The sequence below is a fragment of the Hippopotamus amphibius genome, chromosome 1 (assembly GCF_030028045.1).
Source record: "Hippopotamus amphibius kiboko isolate mHipAmp2 chromosome 1, mHipAmp2.hap2, whole genome shotgun sequence".
NCBI lineage: Eukaryota > Metazoa > Chordata > Mammalia > Artiodactyla > Hippopotamidae > Hippopotamus > Hippopotamus amphibius.
The window spans coordinates 31923007-31937711 of NC_080186.1; the positions used below are offsets into that span (position 1 = coordinate 31923007).

The 14705-nt window shown below is 49.5% G+C and overlaps 1 protein-coding gene across 7 annotated transcripts in view; it reads right to left on the reverse strand.

Moving 5' to 3' along the window:
• Window positions 1-5376: 5376 nt before the first annotated feature.
• Window positions 5377-14705, reverse strand: part of MYCL (MYCL proto-oncogene, bHLH transcription factor) — a 36832-nt gene continuing 27503 nt past the window's right edge. For 4 of the 7 annotated variants that reach the window (XM_057706440.1, XM_057706413.1, XM_057706421.1 and 1 more), the window contains 2 exons: window positions 10886-11390; window positions 5377-7928 (listed from right to left, as the gene is read on the reverse strand). In XM_057706440.1, the coding sequence (XP_057562423.1) occupies window positions 7330-7928; window positions 10886-11381 (1095 nt within the window). In that variant the 5' untranslated portion in view covers window positions 11382-11390 and the 3' untranslated portion in view covers window positions 5377-7329. Of the gene's footprint in view, window positions 7929-10885; window positions 11391-11740; window positions 12076-12110; window positions 12128-12808; window positions 12971-14705 lie in introns of those variants that run through there. The other 3 variants (XM_057706450.1, XM_057706456.1, XM_057706409.1) reach the window with 3 other exon arrangements.

Genomic DNA, 14705 nt, shown 5'->3' on the forward strand with positions numbered 1-14705 from the left:
GATCTTGTTCACAGGTTCTGGATATCCATGAATTTAGTGGGGGCCAATATACAACCTAGTACAGTGCCTGTGAGTAATCACAACTTCCGTTGGTTTGGTGAATGGCTGTTTTCGTTACTATTTCCATTGGTGATTGGCCAATTCGAATCTGGGAGCATCAGAATGGCTCAAAACAAGTGAGGGGAAGACGAGAGTAGAGCTCATCATGTTGCAGGGTTTATGTAACACCTGAAGTTGAGTTATAGAGTTTGCTCCAGAACACACCAGAATGTTCTCAAAGGGAGCTCACTTCCTGCCTTCTCAGATCTCTACGCATGCCCAGGGATCCCCGTAGGCTGCAAAATCAGAGCGGGGAGGTGCAAAAGGGGAAAAGATGCAGAGCCATCAGAGGTCCTTTCCAGTTCTAATCTCGTGGCTCCTTCAATCCCCCTCCTCTACTTCTCTGGCCCTTTCTCTTTCTTGTGGTTGGCATTGTGGGCCTTCATCATCTTCGTATCTTGGTGAGTATCTGTATCTTCATTTCAACCCCTTTTCTAAAGCTTTAATGTCACACTTCCAACTTCCTCTTGGGTGCTCTATTTTGAATGACCCCATTACCTCAATCTCATTGTGTCCCAAACCACAATCAGTTTCTTTTCCCGACTTCCCTATTTCAAAGAATCACAAAGGATGTTTGTGGTAAAAGGATCCTCTTAGAAATCTAGTGCAACCCCTCTTGTTTTGTAAAAATGAGACCGCCTGGCCTGCAAATCAGCCCTGATTCCTCCCCTTTCCCCAGATTCCACACAACCTTCCCAATCCTCTCTTCCCCAAGCTATTTCCTTAGCTTAGAACACCTTCGTCCTCTTTACTTAGCCAAATACTACTGAGACTTGCAGTTCCAGTTAAAGTCACAGTATCTCCAACAAGAACTTTCTTGATGACTCCAAAGTGCTCTCTTCCCCTTCTGAGGCTTGCAGCCCTTGTCTGAGATATATACTGCCTTACTGTGAGATCATGTTTGCACGCTCATAAACTTCCATAAAGAACCATCACTTCATATATCATTGCTCTTACTATGTGGTGAGCACTATTCTAAGCACTTTTTATTTATTTATTTATTTATTTATTTATTTATTTATTTATGGCTGCATTGGGTCTTCATTGTTGTGCAAGGGCTTTCTTTAGTTGCAGCAAGCCGGGGTTACTCTTCATTGAGGTGCTTGGTCTTCACACTGTGGTGGAGAATGGGCTCTAGGCACGCGGGCTTCAGGGGTTGCAGCATGCAGGCTCAGTAGTTGTGGCACACAGGATTAGCTGCTCCACGGCATGTGGGATCTTCCCATGTTCCCTGCATTGGCAGGTGGATTCTTATCCACTGTGCCACCAGGGAAGTCCTGCTAAGCACTTTAAATATAGTAACTTATTTTTAATCTTTGCAACTAGTCCTATGAGGTAGGTATTAATATTATATCCATTTTATGGAAGAAAGAGGCTTCTAGGACTCAGGGAGGTTGAGTGATTTGCCCAAACATCACATAGGTAATAACCCCAAGTCCCTGGTTTTGGGTTTTTTTTTTTAAGAATTTTTATTGAGATACACTTGACATACAATAAACTGCCTATATTTAAAGTGTACAATTTGATTTTTTTTTCTTATTAGTAATGTATATATGGCAATCCCAATTTCCCAATTCATTCCCCCCCGACCTCCTCCCCACCCAGCTTTCCCCACTTAGTGTCAATGTTTGTTCTCTACATCTGTGTCTCTATTTCTGCCCCAATTCCCTGTTCTTAACCATTATACTATGCCATCTATACCACCTTCTGTGAATATTTTTGTATCTCCACAGGACATGGCTCCAAGCCCTTATTCCAATGTTTTTCTAAGTGTGATTTCAGGATTCTGCCTCTCTGCTTGCTTGTCAGTAATGTAGATTCTTGGCCCTGACCTATTACATCAGGGTCTTGGGGATGGTTAGATACTTAAGGTCCACTCAGGTTTGAGGATCACTCCCTGAACAAAAATAGGCATTAGAGGATTCAATGACTGAATGGAGTCATTGTCTCCAGCTCAGTTTGAAGACACCACAGTGCCCAGTAAGGACAAACGGAGGGACCTTATGTGCAATAGCATCCCAGACTCACAGCTCCTGTGTGCCATGGGGTCATGAGATGCTGTGGCCCATTCAGAGGCTCTGATCTTTGCCTTCCTTTCCTCCTCTGCTCATCTATCTCCCCAAATCCTGACTACTCCTTTCCTGATGATTTATTGCCTCTAGAGGCATTAATATGTCCATTTCAGATTACTTTAAGTACTCCTTCTGGGAAGAGTTCTTATTTTTCCAATCCCTTCTATCACCTTTCAAATATGACTGATCTGTATTCTAGATGGGGCTTGTTAAATGGTTTAAATAACACTAATCATTTACTGAGCACTTAATATTGTTCCCAACAACCCAAAGAAGCAGGTGCTATGATTTATACCTGTTTTACACACGTGGAAACTGAGACTGGGAGAGGTTAATAATCTGTCCAAGGTCACAAAGCTGGAAAATGCAGAGCCTGATTTGGAACTAAGCTCTGCTGGGTGTGGGAGGCTACTTAGCCATACTGCTTCCCACAAGTTTAGATGTTATCCAACACTTACTTTCTGGGCACCGACTGGACCCCTGGCACTGAGTCTAATTGTTTAATAACTCACCTGATTAGAGACCTTAAGAACATATTTACATTTGCTCACCAAAAGAATGGTAATGTTAATACAGTTGATCTCTTTGGCAGCAGTTCTAAATAAAGACATTAAGAAGAGCTGCCACTGGGCTTAAAGTAGAAATGTCCACACGCTAAAGGAACTTTAGCTGACACATTTAGAGACCTCCCCTTTACCCAGCCCAGTCACCCAGTCATCAGTCATCTCCCAGCTGGTTATCCTATCCTTACAATCCTCTTTCACACTCCCTACCACCTTCCAGATCAACAAAGCCATCCCCATCCCCGCCCCACCCCCTTTCCTTCTAAAGTGCACATTCTGAAATATCCTGACCCTAGGGGGCACTTAAGACAAATTCAGCACTTCTAAGATAGTTCAACCTGTCTCAGTTCCCCAAAATAGCTGTGAATAGAGGCAGGAGTTAAGAGAGGATGGCCTTTCTTTTCTGCTCCACGTATGGCTTCTCAATTGTCCTTTATTGTCTACGTCCACAACCCCGAGTTGGGTACTTAGTCCCTTAGGTGTACTATTCAGAGGAAAACCTAATATGTAGAAATTGTTCTCTGAAATCCAGGAATAATCTCCTGGCTATTTTCAGACAAAGATAGAGGTAGGAGTCTGCAGAAGTGAGCTAGAAAGGAGCTTAAAATACTTCACATTCCAGAAACACCCTCCCTTCCCCCCAGGAGATGGCTTTATTCCCACTCCTTTCTCAGCAGAGTCAGACTCAAAGGAGCTGAAGCTTAAAGTCAGGCAATCCGTACTGGTTGTCTGGGCCCAGACAAATGACATAAAGGTCTCTGAGCTTCAGTCTGCTCATCTGTGAAATGGGGCTGACACCACCCTGTTCTCCAGGTTATTGTGAGAATTAAGATATGTAAAACAACATCAGTATCAGTGTTAGGGCCTGTACCTAGGAGTCCCTAAGATTTTTATTGAGGACTCATAAATTCTTTCAAGGTCTAGCAAAGCAAAAGAAGCCCTATAAATTAGTTTCTTGACAAATGGAAGGATGACCGCACTGGGAACAGACTGACTATAACTAAAAGAGGGAAATGGAGTTTTAAGAAAAGAATCCCAGTAATCCAAGTCTGTTTTAATCAAACAACTATTTATGCCCTAGGTTTGGGGACCTAGGGGCAGTGGGGGTGGAGTGGGACGTTTACCTGACAGGAGACGGAGTTTGGGATTCAGATCCTGTTCTGTGATCTTGAGCAAGAAACCTGTTTGGGGGACTTCCCTGGCTTCCCAGTGGTTAGGACTCCGCGCTTCCTCTGCAGGGGGCATGGGTTTGATCCTTGGTCAGGGAACGAAGATTCCGCAAGCCTGCACAGCACGGCCAAAAATAAAACCAACCAAACAGAAAACCTGTCTGGGTTCCATGACCAAGTAGCAGATATTGCTTACCTACCAGGTTGTGATGAGGCTCACTTTGTAAATGTAAGGAATTTATATCAATAGTAGCTTTTGGACTCAACTCAGGCTTTGCAGGAGTACAGACGGGCAACACCAACCCAGGTCTCAGCTGTAAGGCAGGATTACATGAGAAAAAGTGGCCTTCCCCCACCATGATGCTCATGCCTTTCTGAACAGCCACGGTTTTCCTTTCACAGTCCCAGAAGGGGCCTCTCTGGGGCAAGAGGAACCTACCCAGCCCACAAATACAGCTGAGTGGCTGGTCATGGAACATTTGCTCCACTTCATCCCAGTAAGTGGCAGGCACAGTGGCCTCAAGGAGAGACAGCTCCAGCAAGCAGTTGAGTGAGGAAATTCCCTGTCTACTTCCTCCACACACCCCATGCTAACAAAACAAGCTGATGGTTATAATGCAGTGGTTAAGACCTCTGGCTCTGGAGACAGGCAGAGCTGCTTTCAAATCCCTTGAATTCGTTTACTTACTAGCTGTGTAATGTTGGGAACTTATGTTTCACTCTTAGAACTTTGGTTCCTCTTCTGCAGCCTTTGGCATGTGGTGGGTGTGGCCTAACATGTAGGAAGGAGCAGAGTGCTTAGACATAGGCCGTGCTCCAGCAGGAATGGCTATTATTAAATTCTCTGCTCTTGCATTTATAGCAAGTTTCTGAGAACTAGGGGAGGTAAAGGAAGCCTTCACCTTCCTTTATTAATCAAGGGAGAAAAAAGAAAAATCACATCACACCATCAGTTCTCATAGAATTTTTAAAAAGACATCCTGCAAGGGAATTCCTTGGCTGTCCAGTGGTTAGGACTCCGTGCTTCCATTGCAGGAGACAGGGGTTCAATCCCTGGTTGGGGAACTAAGATCCCACAAGCTGAGTGGCCAAAAGAAAAAAAAAAGTCTGTCCTTCATTAAATGCCTGCCAACCCCTTATGAGGTAGCATTTATCCCCATTTTACAAGTAAGGAAACTAGGGCGTTTAGCTTTTAGATAAAGCTAAAAGGCACAGGATGAGTAAATGAGGGAACCCCGGGATCTCAAGCCTTCTAAAATACAAATTCAGCACTCTTGCAATTCACAAGAGTGCTTACCGAGTGAGTACGGAACCTACCTTGTTTAGACATGTCTGAAATGGCATTTCAGGAACCCAAAGTGGAGTGGCCAGGTTAGCAACACGGTTAGAGATCACTCGTGGCTACCCAGAAACAGTTTTCCTTGGTTCCGGGGGACGCAGTGGGCATAAGCTGCCCCCACTCTGACATGTTTGAGAAATCTTTTATTAGAAGATGTTCCAGAAGGCAACATTTTAAAATCAGGCAATCAGTAATCACAACTAAACATAAAATTTCAGGTAAACCTGCCTTTTAAAATAAATCAGACTCTTGCAACAGGAGAATTGCCCCAGAGTTTTTTTCTTGTACAAAAACAATGAACACCACTTTGCAAAAGGCATACAAAAATACAGTATTAAAAAAAAAAAAAAAGGAGAAGACTGCTCCCAGCATGATACCCAACAGCAGCTTATAAAACATGAGCTATTCAAGTGAGACATCCCACCTGTTCTCCAAAGACAGTTCCAGAAGTCAGTTGGCTCCCAAAAACCATGCTCCAGAAGGTAGGAAGGCTTTTCCCAAACTTCCACTGGGGTTCTCAAAGACCCGGAAGCAACCTCAGGAACAGACCACCATGCATAACAGGTTTGGAAGTAGCAGCTGGCTTCCCAGAGCCATATGTATAGCGTTCTACCATCCTCCCCTCCCCTACTTTCAAACCCCCATCCGGAGGCACCTGCTGCCCTGGGCAGAGTTCTGGAGGGGCCAGTCTTTCTTCCAGGCTAGGCTTAGGGGCTTCTGAGGTTACCCACATGACACCTGTTGGGTTGGGTGCCTTTCTCAGAACAGAGGCTGTGCCTGGAATCCACTTGGAGAGGTTCAGCCCAGCTGGGGTAAAATCCATCATGGTCCACTAAGCAGAGCTCCTGGAAGCTCCTTAAAAACCCACCAGGAAGCTAGTCCGCCTTCTGGAGCACTGGATGCGTCCCAGCAACTCTCCCAGTAAGAACTGCAGTAAGGCCCAGATTCTGGGAAAGGGATCTGATTCATGACAGGCTGGCAGAGGGCCAAGGGTGGCTACAGAGCCAGCAAGCTCCTTGGAGTTGCATGAGAAGGACAGGTTTGCCTGGTCCTAGCAGAACTTCAAACTTATCATTGAGATGAGAGGGAGGTGGGAAAGAGGAAGTGGTACAGTTCTCTCTCCTTAGGTGCCTGACATCTGCTTTGAGAAGATTCCAAGATGGAAAACACCTGGACAGGGAACAAGTTCGCAGCCAGGACTCCAAGCCTTCCCCAGGCCACAGGCTGGAACACTTTGCCCTGTGTCTCAGGGAAATATTTCTGACCTGTGGGAAAGGGGGTGCCTTGGAGTCCACTGCATAACAAAGGCAGAAGGAAACAAAAAAGTCCCTGGTGAGGACCGAATGGTCTCTGCCCTCAGAGGAAAGGGCCCAGGGGACTTTAAGACAAAGAATCTAGAGGCCAAGCTCTTTAAATGTTCTTAAGGTCGCAGCATGGAGCGTGGGAGGAGGGGTGTCATCTAACGTCAGAATATATATATACATATATATATATATATATTAAAGGTTTCTAACTCCTCTGCTACTGTAAAGTGTCTGACAGTGAGGTAATGGTCCCTGCTGATCAAGTCTGCAGCTCATCTTCACCCAAGACAGCTTGTATGTCTCCTGGAAAAAGGAGCCTCAGGGAGAGCGTCCAGGCCCAGCTGTCCTAGCGTCACCCCAGAGACACCAGTGGGAGCATCCTTTCCCAGCCTAAAGCTCATCCGGAGTGTGAGATTTCATGCAGGCTGGAGCCCCCCGACAACATCCACCACCTGTTGCATAGCATCTGTCAGGCTTTTCTTCGGAGCTAGTGAGCTAGGCAGACCCCAAGGCTCCTCAGTCAGCTGCCTGCCTGAGGAGCCAAAGGCGTCAGAGAAGCCACAACACTCCCATGCATGAGTCAGGGCAGAGGGAGAGCTGGGTTGCAAGGTTTCCAAGAATGCAAGCCCTTCTTGTGTGTGCACTGGCTGCAATGCATTCTGGGATCTACTGTCCAGGCTGTCCCACTGGAACCAAAATGTGCAAATTCCTAAGGGGGAGAGGGGAGGTTAAAAAATAAACTCAGGTCTTTGTTAAGACAGAGCAGTCAGTCTTTTTGGTCAGTTAGTAGCCACTGAGGTACGCGATTCTTTTCTGCAGTTGCTGCTGCCGACACCGGAGCTGCCTTTTCTCCGTAGCCATCCTCTTCTCAGCCCCCACCAGGGCTTGCAAGTATTCCAAGGCCTTGCTCAGGATCACTACTTTGGGGGCCTTGGAGCAGCTGGCCAGGGTGGGTACCTGGTCCCTCAGGGCTAAGAACCTGGAACGGAGGTCATTCCGCCTTTTGCGCTCCAGGAAGTTGTGGTTCTTCCTCTTGGTCACATCTTCAGTGTCAGAACTGACAGGTTTGGGGTGAAAGGACTGGGGAGGCTCGCTTTCTACAGGTGTGGGGCTCACAATTTCTTCATCTGCCTCATCTTCCTTTTCCTCTGGTGCATCTCTCTCCAGACCCTCTTCTTGGGGCCCTCGTTCTGGAACCTCTCCTTGGGAGCAGCTTTCTGGAGGAAAACGGGCGGCATAGTTGTGCTGCTGTTGATGGATGGAGATGTGGAAGTGTTTCATGCAGGGATCCAAAGGATCTGCTCGCACGGTGATGGTGACTGGCTTCCGGACACCGAGGGACTGTCTCTTCTCCACTGTCACAACGTCGATTTCTTCACCCTCTGTCCAAGAAGAGAGATCAACAGAAGAAACACATCCCATGAGAAATATATACACAGACCCTAGGAAGGAGTTTAGGAAAGGAGGTGACATTTTCCCAATTAGATATAAATAAATTCAAGTGAGGAGAAAGACAGCTGATTCATTTGTAATGAGGCTACGGGCGGTATGAAAGAAAGGAGGGGAAATAAGCTAGAAGGAAAATATTCTCCAATTTCTCTTTGCACAGCAAGGCTTAGATAAGAACAAAAGGCAGACCCAAGCCAACAGCCCCCAGTCTGCACAAGCTCTCCCCTCCCCCACTGAGGGGATGGAGAAAAAGAGCTATTGGCCTGGGACAAAGTTTAACTATAAAGATCTTCCCCAGTCGGGCTCTTTCATGCCCCATCAGAATTGTAAATGAGGGGTCTGTGGGCAGAGCTGCCCTTTGTTCCTGCCCAGCACAGCCTGCACTTGGGAATTGTTACTTTTCACAAGTTATAAATCCTATTATTCCCCCACCTCTCTATTCTGCCATCCCTTTCAGCTGAAAGTCAGAGAAGGGAGGGCTACAACCCATCCCTCCTCACCCACGGAGGGCAGGGAAAGGGTTTCCCTCAGGAGCATTTTGCTCCTGGGTTCAGTGGGTTTTTAAAGTCATCCATCATTTATAGGTCGCCTGCCCCACCCCCCTCCCTGGACCAGAAGAGGGTTGGATTTGTAATCACAGGTCAGCAAAAGCTGCGTGAACTTCACAAAGGTACAAGCGACCATTTCCAAGCTACCTGTGCCGGGGGCAGGAACTGAGCAGTATGGGAACGTCCTGATACAAGGGCCACAACACTAGCAACACCTGGACGTGCCCCCATCATTCCCTTGCTCCAAGGGCTCTTAGGTTACCCCAACCAGGAGAGGGACAATTAGGGGAGAACCTTCCTGCTCCACATATTTTGCAGCCCCCACATAGAAGGCCACCTTAATGCATTTCAGCCTGACCACAGAAGAGCTCAGTTCTCGGCCTCTTTTGCATATCAGGATGCTTGAGCCCCTTTGTCAGGAAGGCTTCCATTGTGTGGACAATCGCATTATTTCTCCATTAATAAAACCTGACCATTCAGCCCTCCTGGCCCCAAGACCTGTGATTGGCTGGTGAAGCGGTGTTTGGAATGCTGTTTCATCCAGCCTCTAGCCCCTATTGGCTGAGCTTTGCCGTCAGTCACTCTCCCCACCCCCCTCATTGTTTGCAATCTGTTGCATTTTGTTCTGGGCCATGTGGCCTATAAGTGAACCAGGAGCTTGCAAACAGGTTCAGGTTAAAGGGCAGGTTAGAAAATGATTCAGGAGGCTTCCCCACACCCCAAACCTTTAATATTTCAGGGTTAAACCTCATAGCTGGGGAAGGCTCTGCCTAAGGAAGAAATAATTTAAGACATGATTCTCTTTTCAGAGAGTAGTGTCTAACTCTACCCAGACAAGGAAATGTCCTTAGCTGGACAACCGGGTCAAACTCCCTCACATGCAAAGGGAGAAACTGAGACCCAGGTCAGCCAAGTCCACACATCACCTTTGTAACATTCTGAAGCTCAAACTAAGATCTCCAGACTCCCAAAACAATGCTCTTTCCACTCTACCACTCCATCAGCCTTTGTAGAGATACATCTTTATTGGTTTCTTGAGCTCAAAGTTCCCATTCCAGCCATTAAACAAACAGATGGTCTTGGTGTAAAAAGCAAGCAGGCTAAAAACGACCTTAAAACAGTGGACTGAAAAAATTGACTTTTAATTGTTCTTGTTATCCTTATTTTTACCCTCAAGGGTATGACAACCTCCATATCCTTTCCCCAGTTCTAAGTGGTCATGGAAGTTATTCTTAAAAGCTACAGTGAGTTTTCTGTCCTGATTTACCTGATGCGAGCTTCAGTTTGCACCTTATAAAACACCCTTCCCAGTATTTCTCATGGGCACCTCTAAGAAGAGGTTAGGCTAAGAACAACATAGTCTGGTAGCACAGGATGCAGCAGGCTGTCCTCAGTGAGGTTTACATTTGCATTCAGGGATGGGGAAGGGCAGCCTGGTGCTCCATATCTGTGACCCCAGTACCAAGCCCAGAGCTTCGCACAAAGTAGGGGCTGCCAAACATTTGTTGAATACAAATGAAGCAGCTGAAAGCTCTCAGATGAATTGGGAGGGACCTAGGGGAACACCTTCCCACCTCAGGCCAGAGCACACAAGCAAGATGTACCACTTGTCAGATGAGCTACCACAAAGTTCCTCTAAATATCAGAGAAGTGCCTGGTTGGGATGGAGGATTGAGCAAATGAGGCTGGCTGGATGGCAGGAAGCTAGGGTTCACTTCTGGTGATTTCCTATTTCTAAGCCTCAGTTTTTCCACCTCTTAATGGGAAGTGGTCATTCCCCCCCCACCTGTCTCACGAGTGACCGTGTCGATGCCCACATGGTAAGCGGTGGGGGTGCAAGAGGAGCCATTATCGTCTTTTTAAAGTAAAGCAGGCAGGACACCAGGTTTTTAAAAGGATGGAGGCTTTGCCTTTGCACAAAAGGCTCCTCGGCTTCTTCTCTCCCCATGGGAGTGAGTTTCCCAGAGAAAGAGACAGCAACAAAAAAATTCAAGGCTGGAGTGACTCTTAAGGGGCCGCTTCCAGCTTTAGGAGGACAGAAATCCCCTACGGTCCAATCCCCGCATTGTCCTCTCTAAGCGCCAAGCCTCAGCCTGTCTCCCTTGTCCCCTGGGGCTCCAATCGTCATCAAAGGGACGCTGGCTCCCACGCCACTTCTTCAAACTGTTTACTAACACGCCCACGTGCCAGACGGACACCGCTGGGGGCTACGCCGGCAGCTTCAGCCAGAGGAAGGGGGAGGTGGCGGAAGGGCTTGCGCAGACCCAGTGCCTGACCTCAGCGGCAGAGGTTTGGCCACCCATGGGGTGCCCCCCTCTTTGATGGCCCGGGGCGGTCCTTACCCGAGTCGCTTGGGCTCTCGGACCCCGAGCAGGCCTGGGTCTTGGGTTCGCCCAGCGGACAGGGGGCAGCGGGCGCCGGGTTGCCGGCTTCGAGGCTGGGGGCGCAGTCCGGGGCGGCGGGCGCCTTGGGCGGGGTCCCCCGGGGCGCGCCAGCGGCGAGCCGGTCGCTCACCACTCTCTCCAGCCGTTCCCGGGCCGAGAAGCCGCTCCACATGCAGTCACGGCGGATGATGGAGGCGTAGTTCCTGCCCCAAGCTTTCGAGTGACCCCGGGGTTCCACCTCGTCCCCGGCGCCCCCTCCAGGCCACGGCTCCAGAGGACCAATTCCGGGGGCCGGGTCCCCGGCGCCGGGACCGGAGCCCCAGGGCGGCGACGTGGGGGGCGACGGCACTAGCTCGAATTTCTTCCAGATGTCCTCGCTGGGCGCCGTGGAGCGGTAGAAATCCTCCCCGCAGTCATAGTCGTAGAAATAGTGCTGATACGAGTCGAAGTCCATGTCCGCTCCCTGTGGGAGGGAAGGGGGGACGTGAGGACCCGGGTGCGGGCCCCGGGAAGGAGGCGTCCCCCGGCCCCCCAGCACAGCTGACTGCCAGGCTCTTGTCCCTCTGCAACCTCTCGGCTTGGAGCCCGCGCCCTTCCCTCGCGTCCCGGGCAGCCGACCCCGGGTCAGCGTGCCCAGGGAAGCTGCTCACAGCGCGCGGACTAGGCTGCAGGGAGCGAGTTCAAAGCAAACTTTGCCAGCGCCGCCCGGAGCGCAGCTCCCGGGGCCCGGCCGGGGGCGCGCTGTGCCCAGAAGGCAGCCTGCAGCCCGTCCCCCGAGACCCGCGCCGGTCCCCCGGCTGCCCGCAGCCTCACCTCGCTCCCGCCGCCGGCCACCTGGAGCTGACCGGCTCCCCGCCGGCTCGGGGTAGCCCGGCAGCCCGCACACATGCACATGCGCGCCACCGAGCGCGCGGCCCGCACTCAGGAGCTCGCCCCCCGCGTGCGCGCTCCCGCCCTCGCTCGCGCACGGCGGCCCGGACGCTCCCGGGAGCGGCGCGGGAGCGCGAGATGCAGGCGCATTGTTTCCCGGCTGCCTTATATCTCGTCGCGCGCCCGGGGCTCAGAGCCCGGGGGCGGGCCCTATGGGACAAGCCCCGCCCCGCCCGGTCGACAGGTGGGGGCGGTGAAGTCCCAGGCCCACCCCTCCCGGCAACTCTCTCTCGCCCTATTCTATGCCTCGTACCCCTCAAAATGAATTGCACACTGGGGAGCGCAGAGCAGGCGGCGAGCTGACGTCGCCCTGCGGTCGCCTGGAGGCGGCGTGACTCTTTAGCGATGCCCTGGAGACCGAACGAGAACCGCGCTCCTTGCAGACTCTGGGCTGGAGAGGAGAACTACTCCCCGCCCCGCGAGCCTACTTCCCCGGGCTCGCCCCGCTTGGTACTGGTGCGTCTGGCCGGCGGGGGGTGAGGCAGTTGGGGGTAGCCGCACCTCCACCGCGCCACCTGGTGGCCCTCGGCCCTGAACTGAGGCTGGTCCCCGGCACCCGCTTCATCACCCTTCGGCCCATTTCATCAGCTCGGTGTTCCTAAACCTGGACGGACCTCAACGAGGCAAGGTGGTGAAGATTCTGGACTTTGGAGCCTGAAACTTAACCTTTCTGAACCTCAGTCGCATCTATCAAATGAAGAGATGGTAATACCGCACAGGATTGCTGTGGGAATTTAAGAAGATAGGGTATGTAGGGAAGGGAATTGGGCCAGAAGAGGCAAGCAGAACAAACTTAGCCCCTGGTATGGAGAACTTTTTCCCCAGGGCCAGGCCAGGGCTGAGATTCCGCTCTCTCATACCACACACAAAACGCTCTGTAGGAGCTGTACTAGTAAAGAATGGGGATTTGGAGTCTGGAAACTTCCTTCCCGCCCTCACTTTGCTACTCACTAGCTGTAGAGACAAGTCCTTTGAAGCCTCTGTAAAATGGGAACTTTTCTTGCAGCTGCATCTCTGGCCAAGATGATGGAAATATAAGCCTTGTGTCCTCTTCTATGCAGACTTCCTTCAGAAGAAGAGGAAAAGCTGAACTATTGGGGCATTCTATTTAGACCAAGGAAAGTAACTTGGGATAGCAGCTGACACATCTAGAATGCTCTAACTGGCATTCAAGTATGGTCTACAAGCAGCAGCTTGATTACCTGCTGTCTTTCTCTCTCAGCCCTGTGGTCTAAGAGCATCAAACTGCTCACTGTTGAAATCCCAGCAGAGGGATGTGAGATGTGCAAGCAGGTCAATGTGTTTGGAGCATGGGAGACCAGGTATGAGTTGATATATGGGTTGAGAGAAAAGGGAAGGAAGATGACACCCACAGTTTTACGTATGTTAGCTCCAAGATGCATGCATGCAGGACTTCTTTGAAGGCAGCAACTAGCTCTTACTAGCTTTGCGACCTCAGTACATGGAACAGCTTCTGGCTGAACTTACTGAGTGACTCAGTCAACCAGGTATTATTGAGACAGTCTGTGTGCCCTGCTTTGTGCTGAATGGAAGGCACAGGTTAGAGAGGTTCCAGGTTTGGTTGCAGCCCCGAGGCAGAGAGGTTGGAACTGCCTTTTGCGGACTTATTCTCCGGTCCACAGATGTCTGAAACGGTTGCTGTACCAGTCTGAGTTCTTGGTTACAGATGACAGATACATTTAAGCAGAAGATCATTTTACTGGAAAGATTTGGGGCATAGAATCCATGGGAGGCTGGGAATATGTGCTTGAGAAATGGGTCTGCTTTCTCTGTCTAGATAAGATTCCTTGTTCAACAGCCCCTCCCCATGGTTCATTGTAGTAGGTGATATCTGACAAGAACCAGGAGGTGGCCTCACCTTAAGAACTAGGATAAAGTGAATTCAGTTGTCTTGTGAGAGAGCTGCTCCTTCACTTTGCAAACTTTGTCTTCCTTACAAGACTGTGAGCTCAATGAGGGTAGGGACAAATGTCAGTGTTGTTGACTGCTGTAACTCCAGGGCTTAGAACAGAGCCTGACACATCATGGGTGCTTTGTAAATGTGTTGCCTGTTTGGACACAAGCCTCTAATGCTTTAAAGTAAAGATGTGCAGATGAATTGGGAGATTGGGATTGACATATTTACACTACTGATACTATGTATGAAATAGATCACTAATGAGAACCTACTTTATAGCACAGGGAACTCTACTCAATGCACTGTGGTGACCTAAATGGGAAGGAAATCCAAAAAAGAAGGGATATATGTATATGTATAGCTGATTCACTTTGCTGTACAGTAGAAACTAACACAACATTGTAAAGCAACTATACTCCCATAAAAATGTTTTTTTAAAAGGAAAAAAAAATAGAGATGTGCCAGTCTACCTGCTGGAGACAGAAGCACTGTCAGTCAGGCCCAATCTAGACTGTAACCTGAATAAAGGTATCCATGCAGCTAAAGAGAAGAAGGTGCCAGTAAGGAGGGGTCTGGACAGTCAACGAAGCAGAGATCAAGAGCATTGTCAAGGCAATCATCAGAGTGTCCATCCTAGCATTGTCTGGGGACAAAGATGCTGGTCCAGGAACAACGGAGATGGAGGCATCACTCTTTGAAACCACCCAATTTGCCCCCCACTTCACTTGTGCTCAAGATCACCAAGCAACCTGCTGAGAAACCACTCTGTTCCCTATGTAGATCTGCCGACAGGGAGAATGCACTCATTAGTGAACAAGAAGATCCAGTCTGCTTCAAAGCCCTCCTTCCCCTTATAACTTAATGAATTGGCATCTGATTTGAAGTGTCAGTCTCATGAGCCTGGTTAATGTATCTGTTCTGCAGAGATGC